General features: G+C 53.0%; 1 protein-coding gene, 1 long non-coding RNA gene and 1 other non-coding gene across 3 annotated transcripts; 2 read left to right on the forward strand and 1 right to left on the reverse strand.

The window, feature by feature from the left end:
* The first annotated feature begins 6,348 nt into the window (after nucleotides 1-6,348).
* RPS11 (ribosomal protein S11) lies at nucleotides 6,349-8,625 on the forward strand. Its single transcript, XM_008523780.2, has 5 exons — nucleotides 6,349-6,596; nucleotides 7,252-7,383; nucleotides 7,565-7,640; nucleotides 7,910-8,039; nucleotides 8,450-8,625. Exons 1-5 carry the CDS (start codon nucleotides 6,582-6,584, stop codon nucleotides 8,571-8,573), a joined length of 477 nt encoding a protein of 158 aa, XP_008522002.1. The 5' UTR covers nucleotides 6,349-6,581; the 3' UTR covers nucleotides 8,574-8,625.
* On the forward strand, nucleotides 7,717-7,804 carry LOC139073763 (small nucleolar RNA SNORD35). Its single transcript, XR_011522751.1, has one exon. It is a non-coding gene; the product is annotated as a small nucleolar RNA SNORD35 (small nucleolar RNA).
* LOC139085511 (uncharacterized) lies at nucleotides 7,910-9,897 on the reverse strand. The gene is made up of 2 exons (XR_011543851.1): nucleotides 9,676-9,897; nucleotides 7,910-9,265 (listed from the first exon to the last, which is right to left on the reverse strand). It is a non-coding gene; the product is annotated as an uncharacterized lncRNA (long non-coding RNA).
* Between the last annotated feature and the right edge of the window lie 6,510 nt (nucleotides 9,898-16,407).

A 16,407-nucleotide genomic window follows, 5' to 3' on the forward strand; every position in this document is an offset into this window, starting at 1 on the left:
GGTGTGGACCTACGCACCACTTAAGCCATGCTGTGGCAGGCGTCCCACATAAAATAGAGGAAGATGGGCACAGATGTGTGCTCAGGGCCAATCTTCCTCAGCAAAAAGGGAGGATTGGCAGTGGATGTTACCTCAGGGCTACTCTTCCTCAAAAAAATAAAAATGACCGTTAACATGAACACAAGCTTCAGGCTGGGAGAAAATATTTGCAAATCATTTTCTCTTTTGAAGGACTTGATCCTGAATGTATAAAAAGCTCTTAAGACTCAATAACAAGAAAACAAATAACCAAGTAAAAGTTAAGCAAAAAATTGAATAGACATTTCACCAAAGAAGATATATAAATGGCCAGTAGTAAGCACAGGAGAAGATGCTCACCGTCGTTTGCCGTTAGAGAATGTACATGAAATCGGGCATACCCCTCATGCTTCCTGTAGGACAAATACGGGGAGTTGGAACCTCTGGGCCAACGGCAGGAGCATTTTCAAAGCTCCAGTTCCATCTTGCCCAGCTGCCCACCAGCAAAGCCCCCTCCACAGCACGTGGGCGTGCTGCCCCGTCCATGGAAGAGAGGGCCACCAAGGAAGGTCCTGTTTTAACAGGCGTTTCAGTGCGCGCTGCGGAGGGTGAGCGTATCCAGGCCTACTAGCGTTTGCGTTTCTGTTGTGAAATGCCGGTAAATATGTCCGTGAAGTCTGGCGGCGGCGAGGAAATGTTGCCTCAAGTGGCAATAAGTAGAATGGGCTGAAGGTGATTATTGGACGACAAGGCTGTTCACAGTGCAGGTGAAAAATCCGCATGGTGAGGGGCTGGCCCCGTGGCCGAGCGGTTAAGTTTGCGCGCTCCGCTGCAGGCGGCCAAGTGTTCGAATCCTGGGCGCAGACATGGCACGGCTCATCAAACCACGCTGAGGTGGCATCCCACATGCCACAACTAAGAATATACAATTATGTACCGGCGGGCTTTGGGGAGAAAAAGGAAAAAACTAAAATCTTAAAAAAAAAAATCAACATGGTGGGTTGTAACTAGCCTTAAAATAGGTGCCATTGAACAGAAATGGAAAAATGAGCGTATTGCAGGAAGGAAAGAAAAGAGTTAAAAAGCAAGAAGAAGGCAGGAGGGAGGAAGAGAGAGAAATAGGTTTTGGTCACAACGGAGAATGTATATCGTGAGCTGTGATGATAAATGTGAAAAACTATGGACCTAAAAGTCTCCAAATTGCCCCTTGGGGGGAGGCGCTATTTCTTTGCTTTTTCCTTATCATCAAAATCTCACCAGCTACTCGGAGCAATTTGCAAAATCTCGAGCATTTTCAAAACCAGAGAGGAACTCGCACCTAATCGGACCACCTGGGGCTGCAAACCACCCGGCAGGGTCGTGCACTTCCTTCCAGGCTTTCATCTAAGTAACTTTTGTACACAGTTTAGCACACATTGTAGACAACAACTGTGGGTCCTGCTTTTTGTTTTTGTTTTTGTTTTTTTTAACTAATATCATAAATCCTTTCTAAGTCGTTTGAAAACTCCAGAAGTTACTTTTTTCTAGAACCTTCTATGAACCCCAGAGAGACTGCAACGACGATAATTAAAACTGAATCATTCAAAATTTACAAAGCTGTTAAGTGTAAAAGAAATTTAAACAAACTTTCCAATGGTTTTTTGTAAGTTTGTAGCATTTATGTTGCTGAAGTTCTTACAACTTAAAAGATACCATATATATACACGCAGCCTTCTCTGTTTATAACAGCACTTTCTGCATTGATAAAAATGTTCTAAGATCTTCGCTGTCCCCTCTGCAAGCCGCTAGCCAAGGGTGGGTACTGAGCACTTGAAATATAAATACAGGGACCGAGGAACTGAATTTTAAATTTTATTCTATTTAAATTTAAATAACCACAGGGAGCTATTGGCTACGTTATCGGACAATGCAGTCTATCAACATCAAAAGATATAGCTCACAATTATATTGCACAATAAGCTTTCAAAAAAGAATTCATCCCAGAGCTGGTCGATAAATATTTGTTGAATTAATGTGTCACGCTATGCCTCCTGTTCTGTCATTTCCTTTGTCCCTTGACTTTTTGTACTTTTTGAATTTTGCACCACGTGCATGACATGCTTATTCGGAAGGAATTGCCAATTTAAACAAGAGGAAATGGAACATGGCTAGCAATCTTTTCATCTCTGGATTGATCGACTAACCTCAAGTATTTTAAGCGCTTGCAGAGTATTCCACGGTCAAGCAACACCCTGACTTATCCGCCTGCCTACAGGTGGGCATTTTGGTAGATCTAATTCTCCTCCATTCCTTCATTTGGTTAGTCATCAACATGTACGATGAGCACCTGCTATGTGACAGACGCCAGAAGCCCTGGAGGACACAGCAGACAGCAATCCTTGCCCTCACTCTAGTGGGGAAGAGGCAACAAAGGATAAACAAGAATACACGAGGGGGCCAGCCCGGTGGTGTAGTGGTTAAGTTCGTGTGCTCTGCTTCAGTGGCCTGGGCTTCATGGGTTCGGATCCTGGGCACAGACCTACACACTGCTCATCAGGTCATGCTGTGGCAGCATCCCACATAGAAGAACTAGAAGGACCTACAACCAGGATATACAACAACATCCTGAGGCTTTGGGGAGGACAAAAAAGAGGAAGCTTGACAACAGATGTTTGCTCAGGGCCAATCTTCCTCACCAAAAAAACAAACAAACCAAAAACCACCAGCGAGTGGAATCCAGCTTGTCAGCAGTGCTGTGAAGGAAACTTCACACTCTTATTAATAGGGCGGGGGTCCCCAGTGTGGGGGTTGGGAGAGGTTCCACTGGAGGCTGAGAGGTGAGGCACTGGAACAACGCATTCAGCACAGAGGGAATAGCACACTAATTGAGAGGGAGCGTTGGAAACCTCGACAGCAATATGACAAGTTAATTATTTATCAGTTGAGTCTAGAAGAAATTAAAACCTGGGCTTTGTCATTTTTTTACAATTTACTTTTCCTGCTAATTCATTGCTATTGTATTTTACAAAAACACTGGTCCATGACAAGTTGCAAATTTAAAAAACTGGTCCTTCACCACAGATTGGTTGAGAAGAAACAATGTAGAGGTTTGTTGGAGCACAGATTTTATGTTCTAAACCGCAATACCTAAAAAAGTCTTCACTTGGGGCTGGCCCCGTGGCCAAGAGTGGTTAAGTTCGCACGTTCCTGTTTCAGTGGCTCACGGCTTCGCCAGTTCGGATCCTGGGCGCAGACATGGCACCGCTCATGAGACCATGCTGAGGCGGCGTCCCATGTGCCACAACTAGACGGACCCACAACTAAGAATATACAATTACGTACCGGGGGGGCTTTGTGGAGAAAAAGGAAAAATTAAAAAAAATTAAAAATTAAAAAGTCTTCACCAGAATTAATAGACAGATCAGTCTATATAAGAGACACAACACAATCTATATTATTCAATGGGACGGGGACCATCAGCCTCAAGGACTGAGGTGAGGTCCCTCTGATCGCCACATATTTATTTGCAGGCAAAGAAATACAAGCATAGCAGGGACTCACGCCAGCAGGGATATGCAAGTCAAAGCTCAGCAGTTCTAGTCTGCCTCCCTTCAACGTACACCAGCCCTACCCAAGGCCGTTCCCTTAGGGAGCATGCTAGGAGCAATAGGCAAGTTACGCAGACGGCGTTCCGTTCCTGCAAGGGCCCAGCGTTTCTAAGCCCCTTGCCTTCATGCTCGGTAAGATACTCCCTTCCGGCCTTTGATTCCAAAGCACAAACAATCTAGTACAGTAATTTATGAGAATCAGCAGATCGCATATTTCTCAGCCACCCATTTGTACTTCTTCTTGCTAAGCTTAAAGCCCAGCAAGAATGTTGCTATGATCTCCTGCCACACAGATGGCCACACAATTGTCTTAACACAAAGTTATTGAATATACTGTGTATTCCCTGTGGATTTAATTGCATCTTGCATCATATGCTAAATTCTCAAATCAAGTGGGATTTATTTGGGGGCTTCCTAGGAGGTATAGTTTAAATATTTACATGGAAGAAATCAACTTTTCTTTTTAAAAGAAAACGTATTTAAACACACCCACACAAATATAAGGTCATATACCAGGATTTATTCTTAAATGATTAATTCACAGGCTGTTTGCCAGAATAAAGACAAATTTAAGTCTTGTATATGTTGATTATCAGCTCGGTGCATCTTTGTGTGTTGAACTGGGACAGACTCGTGTAACCATGGACTCTCTAGGACCAGTTCAACCGACGCCATCAACAGAGTAATTAAGGGTGGTTTTCTCAGGAACTGAGACCCCTTCTCCAGTTCAGGCCAGTTGAGACCACCAACCCATCAAATGGGCCTGCACAAATGCCCGATAAATGACCCTTCTGATGTCAAAGGCTTGAAAACTCCACCCTCAGATCATGCTAACATCACCATTTTGTGGCCATGTCCTATGAAGAGCCATGAAGCTTGACTACGCTGCACAGATCATCATGACCTCACGTCTCCTCACCTCCAGTCACCCATCTCCGCACTTCAGATGGCCCTGGCCTTGATCCCATAAATTTTGCCCCAAGCCTGGATCGGGGATCTGAGAGTATATCTCTCCTGTCTCCTTGCAGATCGATCTTGCACATAAAGCTATTTTTGTTTTCCTGAAGGCTGATGCTTTAATAATTGGCTCTTCTCTTTTTTTTTTTTTTTTTTGAGGAAGATTAGTCCTGAGCTAACTACTGCCAATCCTCCTCTTTTTGCTGAGGAAGACTGGCCCTGAGCTCACATCCGTGCCCATCTTCCTCTACTTTCTATGTGGGACGCCTACCACAGCATGGCTTGCCAAGCGGTGCCATGTCCACACCCAGGATCTGAACCAGAGAACCCCAGGCTGCTGAGAAGCCGAACATGCGAACTTAACCGCTGCACCACCGGGCCGGCCTCTGGATCTTCTCTTTATGTGCACCAGGTGGCCAGCCCTTGCTCAGCAACACTAGCAAAAGCTTAAATTTGAGGTCTCTGATGAATGCGAAGCCTCAGCTAGAGGGCTGGAGAACACTCTGGGAGGTGCGGGGCGGGGTGGGAATCTTTCTGGGTTTTAGTTTTTAGTTTAATAATCCACGAGTATTTCTGTCCTTCCCTATCTGCTTTACAATTTAAGAGGCAATTTCCGAAAGGGGAAAAAAGAGCTGAGGCCTCAGATCCTCCTGGGCTCATTTGCTGACTGCCTTTGGCTAAAGGGGTGACCCTGAGAGGTGACCCCTGCTCTCTGAGCCTCAGCGTCCTCCTCCTGTCCTATCAAATGGGATAATAGCAGTAATTCCTATGGGGTGGGAGGAGCAGCCGAACATGCATTTCTAGAGACAGAGTAACACTGAACAAGGAAACACTCAGATAAACCAGACCAAGACTAAGGGGAGAGGCACACGATTCATCTGCGCCAAGCTCGGGAGTTTGAAATCTTGCAACAAGGTCTGAATCGGTGAGAGTGTGGACAGCTGCCCGGGTTGGCCTGAGACACCAGGTTGTTGCCCCACTGCCGGTGGCCCACGACGGCAGGTACACAATAGGTGCACAAAAGTGTGGGCTGACTATAAAAAGGACACCAGGGTTCCTTCTTTAAAGGTAGGTTATCAAGAACTCTGAAGCCAGACTGCCCACCTCTGCCTCTCATTTTCTGCGAAACCTGGAGCATCTGTGCCTCAACTTCCCCATCTAGAAAACGAGAAGAATAATAGACTATTAGCACAATGCCTCTGGCCCATGGCAATTGCTTCCTAAGATTCTGCTTCCTAAGAGTTTCTTAAATAATAAATTAGTATCCAGTTATAGATCTACAGTGCCCAACCCAGTAGGCATTAGCCCGATGTGGCGATTTAAATTTAAATCTAACAAAATTAAATAAAGTTAATTCTGGTCCTCAGTCGCACAGGCCACATTTCAAGCGCCAGCGGCTACCGCAGTGGACAGCGTACATATGGCACATTTCCATCACAGCGGAAAGTTCTATTGGACAGCGCTGTTGCAGAGAGAAAATCAGCAAAAGGGCTTTTTTCCCAGTAAACTATTATCTGGGACACAGGGAACAATTTTCATTAAACTTCAAAAAGCTCAAGGGCAATGCCCGCCCCTCACAAAGATGGCGGCGTCGCCCGCCCCGCAAAAAGATGGCCGCAACCACCCCGGATACAGCCACGCGGTCCCCACACCCAACATGATCCTAGCCCCGCAGAATCATGCCCGCCTCCCTATAACTCTCGCGATAATGTAGACCGGGCTCAAGGCTGACCACGCCTTCCCGACGTGAATTAGCGCGCCAGTGCAGGGACGCCCTGACTATCGCGAGACAGCGTCCGCGGCTTCCCTCCCCTCTGCCCTTAACCATCATGGCGGCGTCGGCGCCGTCTCCGAATTGCGTGTTTGGTGAGGGCCGCCCGTCAATCAGAGTGGCGCCCAAGGCACCGCCCCAAACCCTGCTGCCCCTCCCCCTTTCGTCACTTCCTCTCTAGCCCCTGCGCAGCCGATAAGGAAACCCGGGCGCCGCGCGGCTTTCCTTTTTTTCCGGCGGCCGGGAAGATGGCGGACATTCAGGTGCGGGTTCAGGGCTGGCGCCTCCGCTTATTGTTAGCCCGGGGCGTCCTCGATCGCCCGGGGGTCCACTCGAGCAGAGGACGCGTGTCTGCGTTAATCTCGACCGGCGCCTCTTGCACCCTGGGGGCTCCGCACATGGAGGCTCATGCCTTTTAGAAGTTGTCTTGTTAAGCGTCCCGGTTTCCGGGGTGGTTTTCTGCAGGCCGTGGGCCTTGGGGTTAATCCTTTTGAGTATAAGGGTTCATCCGGGGAGCCCCTCGTTTGGGTATTAATTCTGCAGCCGTATATCTCAGCTAAGGAGCGAATCCCGGGTAGGGGTCCTGGTTTCTCGCAGCATAATTTATGCTGAGCGGTGTCCCGGGTGTTAGCGGGATGGTTCTGTCCCTATGGGTTCTCAGGGGTGACTTCTGCAGGCGGTGGGAGGTGTTTTGGAGCGTGAGCGCTGAAGTGACCCCCAGGTTGAGGGCTGAGTGTGAATGAGGAGTGGATTTGTGGTGAGAGTGTCTTAGAGGGTCATTCTGGGTCCTTGGGCCCTGGAGGAGCGTTTGGGGAGTCCGTGCTGGAGAGGAAGGATTTGGGGGTTCCTAGAAGGCTTCCAGACCTGGTGGCTGACAGCTCGCGATTTACCAGCTCACCAGCTCCCTCCTCCTCGCAGACCGAGCGCGCCTACCAGAAGCAGCCGACTATCTTTCAAAATAAGAAGAGGGTCCTGCTGGGAGAGACTGCCAAGGAGAAGCTCCCGCGATACTACAAGAACATCGGGCTGGGCTTCAAGACGCCCAAGGAGGTAGGGGGACTCTCAGAGGAAAGAGTGAGCCCCACGTGTGCCCCGGCTGAGTTGCCCTGCCCACCTCTGCGTGGCTGCTCCCGGGGCTGCTGGGAATTGTAGTTCTTGTCCCTGAGGCCACGCCCCCTTTTCTTTCCAGGAACTACCTGTTGGAGGCTCACTCTTTCCTCTTCTTTTTCAGGCCATTGAGGGCACCTACATTGACAAGAAATGCCCGTTTACCGGTAATGTCTCCATCCGAGGGCGGATCCTGTCTGGTAAGTGGGCACCTCTGGGGGCCTCCTGGGTTTGGGGGGGCTGGGGACATGCGGACTCCTGGTTCCAGGGGTCACTGGCAGATGATGTCTGTCCTCACGATGGTGTGCAGATGCCTGCCACGGGCACTGCTGAGAAAGCCGCTTGGCACAGCTAATGCCAGAAACAGAGCTCTGCAGCTCCCGATTCCTGGCATGCCCTGGGCGCTCCAAGGCTCCTCCTCCTCGGGTTGGGGGGAGCGCCTGACCACAGTCTGTCCCCTCCCCGCCAGGTGTGGTGACCAAGATGAAGATGCAGAGGACCATTGTCATCCGTCGAGACTACCTCCACTACATCCGGAAGTACAACCGCTTTGAGAAGCGCCACAAGAACATGTCCGTGCACCTGTCCCCCTGCTTCAGGTGAGCACCGGGGTCCCCCAGGTGGCCCAGGCCAGCCAACCTCCGAGGCAGAGAGGAAGGGCTGGTCTGCGCTCGAGTCTGAGTGACATGGGGCCTGACCGGGGCTTGCCAGGATGCCCTGGCTGCGGGGGGAGGTAGAAAGCTCTTGGGAACGGGGGCAATGACGAGGCTGCTATAAGCAGGCCACCATCCTTGGGAACCTCGAGTTTTGTGTCAGATGGAGAGGACCTGCCCCGAGAAGTCCGGGCAGGTTAGTATCCTCTCCAGCATTGGGCTGGGCACGCGCCTTGCACATAGTTTGTGCTCAATGAATAATGGCTAGGAGGCAGATGGAACTGGACATGTGAGGCTCTCCTCTGGGGGCTCCCCTCACCCCCCCGTGGTGACACACCGGCTGCCCGCCTCCACAGGGACGTCCAGATTGGCGACATTGTCACAGTGGGCGAGTGCCGGCCCCTAAGCAAGACCGTGCGCTTCAATGTGCTCAAGGTCACCAAGGCCGCCGGCACCAAGAAGCAGTTCCAGAAGTTCTGAGACGATGCCTGCCTGCTCCCCCAAACAAAATAAAGTTATTTTCTCAGCCACAGGCCAGGCTCGGGGTGTCTGCCCTTCTTGGGGGAGGGGACTGCCTGGGAATTGAGCAAGAGGTTGAGGTGAAGGAGGGGTTCGTTTTCATTCTCTGGGGGCACAAGGATGGGAATGGGAGCCACTTTCTGCCTCTGGCTCTCATCTGCGGGTGAAGACAAAAGCCGTGTTGGGATGCTGCCCTTCTCTCTGCGTCTTCTCTTGGTGTCGAAATAAATAAGTTGTTCTACCTGTCGTCGAACTGCCCCCCCCCCCACCCCAGTCTCTGGGGAGGAAGTGAGTGAGGGCGGAGGCTCCTGGGTTCTCTAGACTGGTCTAGGCCCTTTCTGGCCTCCGTGGGGACGGGAGGAGGAAGAGCCACACTCTGGGCCTCTTGGGGGGTTGGGTGGGCTCGACAGGTCCGCAGTCGCCTGGCTCTGCACTATGGGGGTTTTCGACCTGGGCCTCCTTGTCTCCCCAGACAGGGACAGGGTGGGCCAGGGAAATAACGCAGGTGCTCTCCCCTGTGAGCCCCACTGCCCCCACCTAAGTGGACATGATGCCGGGTCACAGATGAGCAGACTCATCCAGGGGGCGAGTTCTCTGCCCAAAGTCCCAGGGAACAGCTGGGCTCCAGGCCTCAGGTTCTGGAAACCTTTTGCCTGAAAAATCCAAGTAAGGAAATTGGCCTCGAGAGCAAGTCTGCCCGGGAGGCCACCCTGGAGCCCCCCTGGAACCCAGCTCGGCCAGGCGGGGTTGCGGGCTGCTCAGAAACGGGTAGGGAGGCCCTGGAAGTGGGACCCATGGGGAGTAAGGGAGGGAGGGACAGCCGGGGTGGCGGGGGGCACCTTGGGTGAGGAGAGACATGGGAGATGGGAGAGTGGGGACAGGGCCAGGCAAAGTTAGGGTAAGATAATGGACAGCCAGACAGCGACCTTGAGCCTCAGAGGAAAACGGGAGAGGTTGACAGTTAGGAGGGGGACCTTGAGTGCCAGATACAGAAATGAGAGAATCAAGGCAGACGGCTCAGCTGGACACCGAGCAGGGACCCAAACCGCAGGTAGGGACGAACCGTCAGATTTCAGAAACAGATGGACCTCGAGCATCGCTTCGTTAGAGATGACAGGCAGGAGGCGGCAGGTGTAGACTGGAGAAGTCAGAGACGACAGGGAGAGGAGGCGAGGACCTGTGGGAGCCGAGGGCAGAGACGGAGGCGCAGAGGCAGAGGGGGATGCTGGAGGCACCCCTCGGGCTTCACCCCTCCGGCCCGGCGCTGCTGGTGCCCCCAGGTCCCTGCCCCCCATGCCTGTACCAGGGACCGAGGCACAGCACTGGTACAAGGGTTGGGAGACAGGGCCGTGGGGAGAGACGAGCCGCTGCTGCCTCCACGGACGGACGCCGCCTCTGGACCGGCCCGGCGGCTCCTTTTTACCCAGGCCCAGCGAGGGCGGGGGTTCCTGCCAGAGGAAGTGGGGCCGCATCAAAGAGGGCAGGAAGGGGCAGGGACGGGTCAGGAGGGGGCGCCGCCCGGAGTTTCAGCCTGCGAGCGCGCCCCACCCCGTGCCGGAGGGCTGGAGACCCTGAGAGAGGGGGACAGAGATGGGGGAGTAAGAGATCCCGAGAGGAGGAGGGAACCGAGCCCCAGGAGGGAGGGGATGGAGATCCCAGAGGGAGGGGGCTGGAGACCCAGAGAAGGATGGAGGCTGCTCGAGCGGCCCCCCCTGCCGCAGGTGTTTCCGTTCGGGGTGGGGACGCCGTGTTTACAACAACAACAGCCCAGCTCCCCTGTTTCCTCCCGGCGGTCACTGGGGCGTCTCCTTGGCACCCCATCGCATCAGGCTACCTGGTCTCGGGTGGGGCATGTGCCTGGCGTGTGTTGGGGGCCACCTCTGATGAGCCCAATGGGTCCAGAGACCAAGGAGAGACCTCCGGCCTGGCCCCAGTTCTCACCTGAGGAGTGGGTGACGCTGTGTCTGCCCTTCTGGGAGCCGGGTGACAGACAAGAGAGAGAATCCCGGGCCGGGGCACAGCCTCCTGTTTCCCCCTCCGCCCTCTGCCCCCTGCTCTCCCCTCCCTTCCTCTGGCTGCCTGCCCCCGCGCCCCCAGATCTGCGCCTCCCGCCTCCTGTGCCTCGGCTGGGAGGCCTATCCGCGCCTCAGTCTCCAATTCTCACCCACCTCCTGCCACTTGCACAGCCTCCGACCCTCCCAATCACTGCTCCCGGCTCCGTGTCCTGCACAGGTGTCGCCTGTTGATGGTGTGTTCGCATGTGTGTTGTGCAAATCGTGTACGACAGCATCTTTACTAGTTTCCCTGTTGACCCTGGAGCTCCAGGGGCAGAGATCCCCGCACCCCCAGCGCCTGGAACAGTTGTAAACACTCTGACCTGTTGAGCTGAGCGAATGAATTCACTTCAAGTCCAATCCCCACGTTCTCACAGGGCGGGCTTAACCCCCGGGTTCAGGGTGTGGAGGAACCAGAAGCAGTGGACGTGAGCAGAGTCCTCCCCGTGTGAGCGTGGAGACTGCTGGCTCTGTTCCGAATTCTAGTCCTGTCGCTCGACAGCTGCGTGACCTTGGACGGGGAACTCCCCCAACCACAGAGCCTCAGTTTTCTGATCTGTAAAATGGGTTCTTGCCTGCCTGCCCCACTGGGAGGATGAAACGGGCTCACGTGTGTTAATGGGATAGAACTCGTTCTAGGAAGTGATATTTCTTAGCAAAGTAAGTATCCTGGAGCCCTGAGCCTGCGGTTAGAGAAGGGCCCAGGGGTGGCTAGGGTCTAGCAGGTCCTGGGTCCCTTCAGGCAGGCCCAAGGACAAGAGGCCTTGGCAGGTGGCCCCAGAGGTATTACATGGTTGTGGAGTCCTGGGTCTATTATAGCAAGCCCTGCTGGTTTGGCATGGGATCTGGAGTCTGTCTTAGCATGCTTCTGGAATATTCTGTCGCATGCCTCTCCTAGGAGGCCCCGGTGGCATTGCCATTTTGCAAAGAACTTAGCTCCAGGCACAGTTTCATAGCAGGGTCCTGGGTTTACGATGACAGCAGGGGTCAAGCCTCTGACATGACAAAAGGCAGATCTTGGTGGGACCATAGCGTCTCATGACCCTGTGCTTGTCACAGCAGGCCCCAAGGTCTGGAGGGGAGTCCAGGGAAATGGAATCGAGTGTCTGCCGTGGGCATTCGCGCCGCCCTGAGCCCCTCATGGGCAAACCCCAGGGTCTAGCATTACAGCAGGTCCCAGCTCTAGTACATATTACAACAGACACCTGTGGAGTGTTTCAGGGGCGGCAATAGATCCTGCTAGAACGTTCTAGCAGGACACTAAGGCCATTCTCGAAGAGTTTTGGGGGCATCTCGGACCAGCCCAGGGTCATGCATTATTGTCTGCATTCATTCCACAAATATTTACTGTGCTGGCGTCTGGGGATGTGAGAGTGAGCAAGACAGATCAGGGCCCGGCGTCTGAGAGCCCACGATCCAGGGTGACCCTGGAGGGGGGCATTAAGGGGAACAGGTGTCACTCCTGTCCCCTACTGTGTGCCCCGTGCCAACCCTTTGACTCGCCGAAGCCTCTGTGCTGAGGTAGGCGCCGTTATCATCCTCCTTTTGCAGAGAAAGAAACCGAGGCTCAGAACAGCTCACCTGGAAGAAGCCGGATTGGATTCCGAATGCGGTGTGATTGCCTCCTGGGGTCAGTAGGGGGCACCACGGGGTAGGTGCCGAGGGGAGAGACGGATGTGCGGGCGACACCGGTGCAGGAGCACAGCTCAGAGCCGCCTGTGGCCATTTATAGCACACAGACCCCAGGGGCCGCGGCAGCTTCCTGGGCGAGCTCCCCGCACCGTGAGAGCCGTGGTTGAGAGGGACCTACGCGTCGTTTAATGCTCTGCCTGAATGTCTTGAAATTGGAACAAGGGGCCCCAGGTTTTCATTTGGCATCGGGCCCACAGAATAGGAAGCGGTCCTGCCACAGTCTCGCCATGGCTTTACAGTGGGCCCCTGGGGACGTGAGAACAGGACCCTGGGGATAAGATAGGAGATAGTGGATGCTGTCAATGAGCCCCGAGACACAGCAGGGCCTCAGGCACCCGAAAGGGATTGCTTCCCGGTGGGCATTAAGGGACCTCGAGGGCTTTTCCTTTTGAAGCTGGAAGGAGGGACATTGGGGGAGTGTTTGGGGAGACCTCTGAGAGGCCTCTTGGCTAAACCCTGGGGCCACATGACAGGAGAGAGAAGGGGTGAGAATGGGGAGGTTCTAGCCGGGGCAAGGGAGGGTGTCCTTGGTGACCGTGGTAGGCTGGGTAATGGCCCCCCGAAGTCTTCTATGCCCTAATTCCCCCAAACCTGTAAATATGTGACCTTGTATGATAAAAGGGACCTTGCAGAGGTGATTAAACTCAGGACCTTGAGATGGGAGATGATCCTGGAACATAATCACAAGGGTCCTGAGAAAAGGGAGGGGGGAGGGTCAGAGTCAGAGAGAGAGGTAAGGGTGGACACAGGGGACAGAGAGGAGAGAAGGTGCCAGGCTGCTGGCGTTGAAGCTGGAGGACGGGGCCACGCGCTGAGGGATGCAGGCGGTGCTAGAAGCTGGAAGAGGCCAGGAAAGGGACTCGCCCCTGGAGCCTACAGAAGGAGCCAGCCCTGGGGACCATTTCGGGTGTCTGACCTCCGGAACTGTAAGATCACACATTCGTGCTGCTTTAAGCCACTGAGTTTGTGGTCACGGGTTACAGCAGCAACAGGATACTAATGCAGTGATCCAGGCCCGGTGCAGATGGCGCCGGAGCAGCATCCTGGGAGGCAGGTTTTCCCAGAGCCCCACAGGACACTTGGGTGGTTCCGGGACACAGCGGAGCAGCCTCTTGGTATGTCCTCATGCGACCCTGAAGACTTCATGGTGTGGCTAAGGGGCATTCTTTTTTTTTTTTTTTTTTAGGAAGATTAGCCCTGAGCTAACATCTGCTGCCAAACCTTCTCTTTTTTGCTGAGGAAGACTGGCCCTGAGCTAACATCCGTGCCCATCTTCCTCCACTTTATATGTGGGATGCCTACCACAGCATGGCTTGCCAAGCGGTGCCACGTCTGCACCCAGGATCCAAATTGGCGGAACCCCAGGCCGCCGAAGCAGAACGTGCGAACTTAACCACTGCACCACCAGGCCGGCCCTAACTAAGAGGCATTCTAATTGGGTCCTGGCAGGGCCCAGAGGACTTAGAGGGGACACCCCAACGCCATTTTGGTGACCCTCAAGGCCACATCAGGGAAGACTGTACCCGTTTCATTGGGGTCCAGGGGTCCTCTGAGCGCACAGTGGGGAGAGTGTTGCCAGGTCCTGGGGACGTTTTATCAGGAACTTCAAAGGACTTTTTGGCAGGACCCAGTGGGTATTAGCATAGGGTCCTGAGAGGTGTGGAAGTGACAGCGGATGAGATTATCGCCGGACCCAGGACACCCAGAAGAGATGCCCAGAGATGTCTGAGGCAGGAGCTGAAGGTCAGCTGAGCCAGATGTGAGCGTCACAGATGGACCTGGGGCCACGCATTAGGGTCCTGGGAGCATGGTGGCAGGAGCCCAAGGACTTGTCATCAGGGCTCTAGTGGCGTTACTTTAGGCACTAAAATTATTTAGTTATTTAGGCGTTATCTAGGCAATAGAGAAGACTCCTGGGGGCATTTTAACCGTCAGGGTGGGACCCAGGCTATCTAAAGCTCTCAGGGCCCCCAGGGCGAGGGAGCCTGAGGCTTGCCAAACGTGGGGCGGGGTATGGAAGGGGTGTGATGCCGAGTTCCTGGGAAACGGGTGAGGTTTCTTGCCAGAGAGGGAGGTTACAGCAGGTGCCGGAGGGTCTGTCTAATTGTTTCTATCTGCTTTTCTGCCTATCTGTTTATCTCTGTCTGTATGTCTGTCTACTGGTCCATCTTTGTGTCTGTCTGCTTTGCCTATCTACCTCTTTCTTTTTCTTTTTTTTCTCTTTGTTTTTCTTTTTTTTTAGAAGTTGTGAAAGCTTTTTTTTTTAAAGATTTTTTAAAATTTTTTTCCTTTTTCTCCCCAAAGCCCCCCAGTACATAGTTGTATATTCTTCGTTGTGGGTCCTTCTAGTTGTGGCATGTGGGACGCTGCCTCAGTGTTGCCTGATGAGTGGCGTCGTGTCTGCGCCCAGGATCCAAACTGGCGAAACCCCGGGCCGCTGAAGCGGAGCACGTGAACTTAACCGCTCGGCCACGGGGCCGGCCTCTCCCTCCTTATATTTCTATCTATCATCATCTATATACTTATCTGTCTGTCTGCCTGCCTACGTACCTGTCTATTTTTCTGTCTGTCTATCTATTTATCTGTCTATCTACCTGCCTATCTGTCTGTCTGTCTGTCTGTCTGGGTGACTACCTGTCCATCTGTGCATCTATCTGTCTGCCTGCCTCCCTACCTGTTTGTCTATTTCTTTCTTTCTTTCTTTTTCTCTTTCTTTTTTTTCTTTCTTTTTCTTTCTTTCTTTCTTTCTTTCTTTCTTTCTTTCTTTCTTTCTTTCTTTCTTTTTCTTTCTTTCTTTCTATCTATCATTTTTCTATCATCTATCTATCTGTCTATCATCTATCTATCTGTCTATCTACCTCCCTCCCTCTGTGTCTGTCTGTCTGTCTGTCTGTCTTTCGTGGGTAGGTCGGGGCCTGGTGAGGGACAATAACAGAGAGAACCCGGGAGTGGGTTTGGGGACACCGTTCAGCTTTACAGCAGAAACTGCAGGGCCACGCAGAGAAGGGTCTGGGGCTGAGGCCCTCGGGCCGTCCTGGAGCCAGGGCAGCACGGTTAGGGGAGGGCTCAGGACTGGTTTAGCTGAATTCCAGGGGTGGAGTGGCTGACTCTGTGGGACATCAGCATAGGCTCCTGAAGATATCATTACTGGGTCTCAGGACACTCTCAGAGGATCGAAGAAGCATGAGAGTGGGGCCCTGAGATTATTGGAGACCCAGGGGCAGGGTGGGGGCCTCTGGCGATGGTCCTGCAGGACTCCAGGGGCACTGGCATTAGAGCCGGTTATCACGGCAGAGTGAGGGATGCAGTGCGGCTCTGGGGGCAGTGCCCGCCTGGCGCTGGGGTCTTGAGACCATCCTAATGGGCAACAGGCCTCAGAGTGGACGACAGGGACATTATGTTAGGGCTCAGGGAGCATTTAGATGAGTTCTGGGGCATCTTAAAGTGAATCACAAGTGGGGCCCCAGGTTTTCAAGCTTCTAGGAAAAGTCTAGCAGGTCCTGGGAGGCATCGTCACAGGATGGTGGGCACTATAAATCAGGGCCCAAGGAATGCCCCAGTAGGGACCTGAGAGCCTTTAAAATAAAAGCCCAGGGGCTGCTGGAAGAGTGCCCCGGAGACATAGCCGGATCCCTAGAGACAAAGAGGGGACAGCTGGGCATGACAGATTCCTCAGGGTATTTTAGGAAAGACCAACAGGTGCTGTAACAGGATTCATGGGACGTGAAAGCAGGAGCCTTCAGATCATTCTAGGGGGACCCTTGGCTGGGCCAGTGGATATTCTAGCAGGACCCAAGGAAAGTGACGAAAGAGCACAGATTTACCACCTCTAATGGTTCATTTCATGTACCCACTTGGCTGGGCTGCAGCGTCCAGATGTTTGATCAAACATTACTCTGGATGTTTCTGTGAGGGTATTTTTGGATGAGATTTACACTGAAATCAGCGGACTCTGAGTAAAGCAGACTGCCTTCCATAACGCGGGTGGGCCGCATTCAATCAGTTGAAGGCCTGAATAGAAGAAAGAACTGACGTCCCCCAAAGGAAGA

This window comes from Equus przewalskii, chromosome 9, assembly GCF_037783145.1.
Source record: "Equus przewalskii isolate Varuska chromosome 9, EquPr2, whole genome shotgun sequence".
Taxonomy (NCBI): domain Eukaryota; kingdom Metazoa; phylum Chordata; class Mammalia; order Perissodactyla; family Equidae; genus Equus; species Equus przewalskii.

Bases quoted from the DNA above. Each gene is read 5' to 3' on its own strand.
- RPS11 (XM_008523780.2), top strand. The intron at 7,384-7,564 runs GTAGGGGGACTC...CTTCTTTTTCAG, and splicing joins GCTTCAAGACGCCCAAGGAG to GCCATTGAGGGCACCTACAT. The intron at 7,641-7,909 runs GTAAGTGGGCAC...CCTCCCCGCCAG, and splicing joins CCGAGGGCGGATCCTGTCTG to GTGTGGTGACCAAGATGAAG.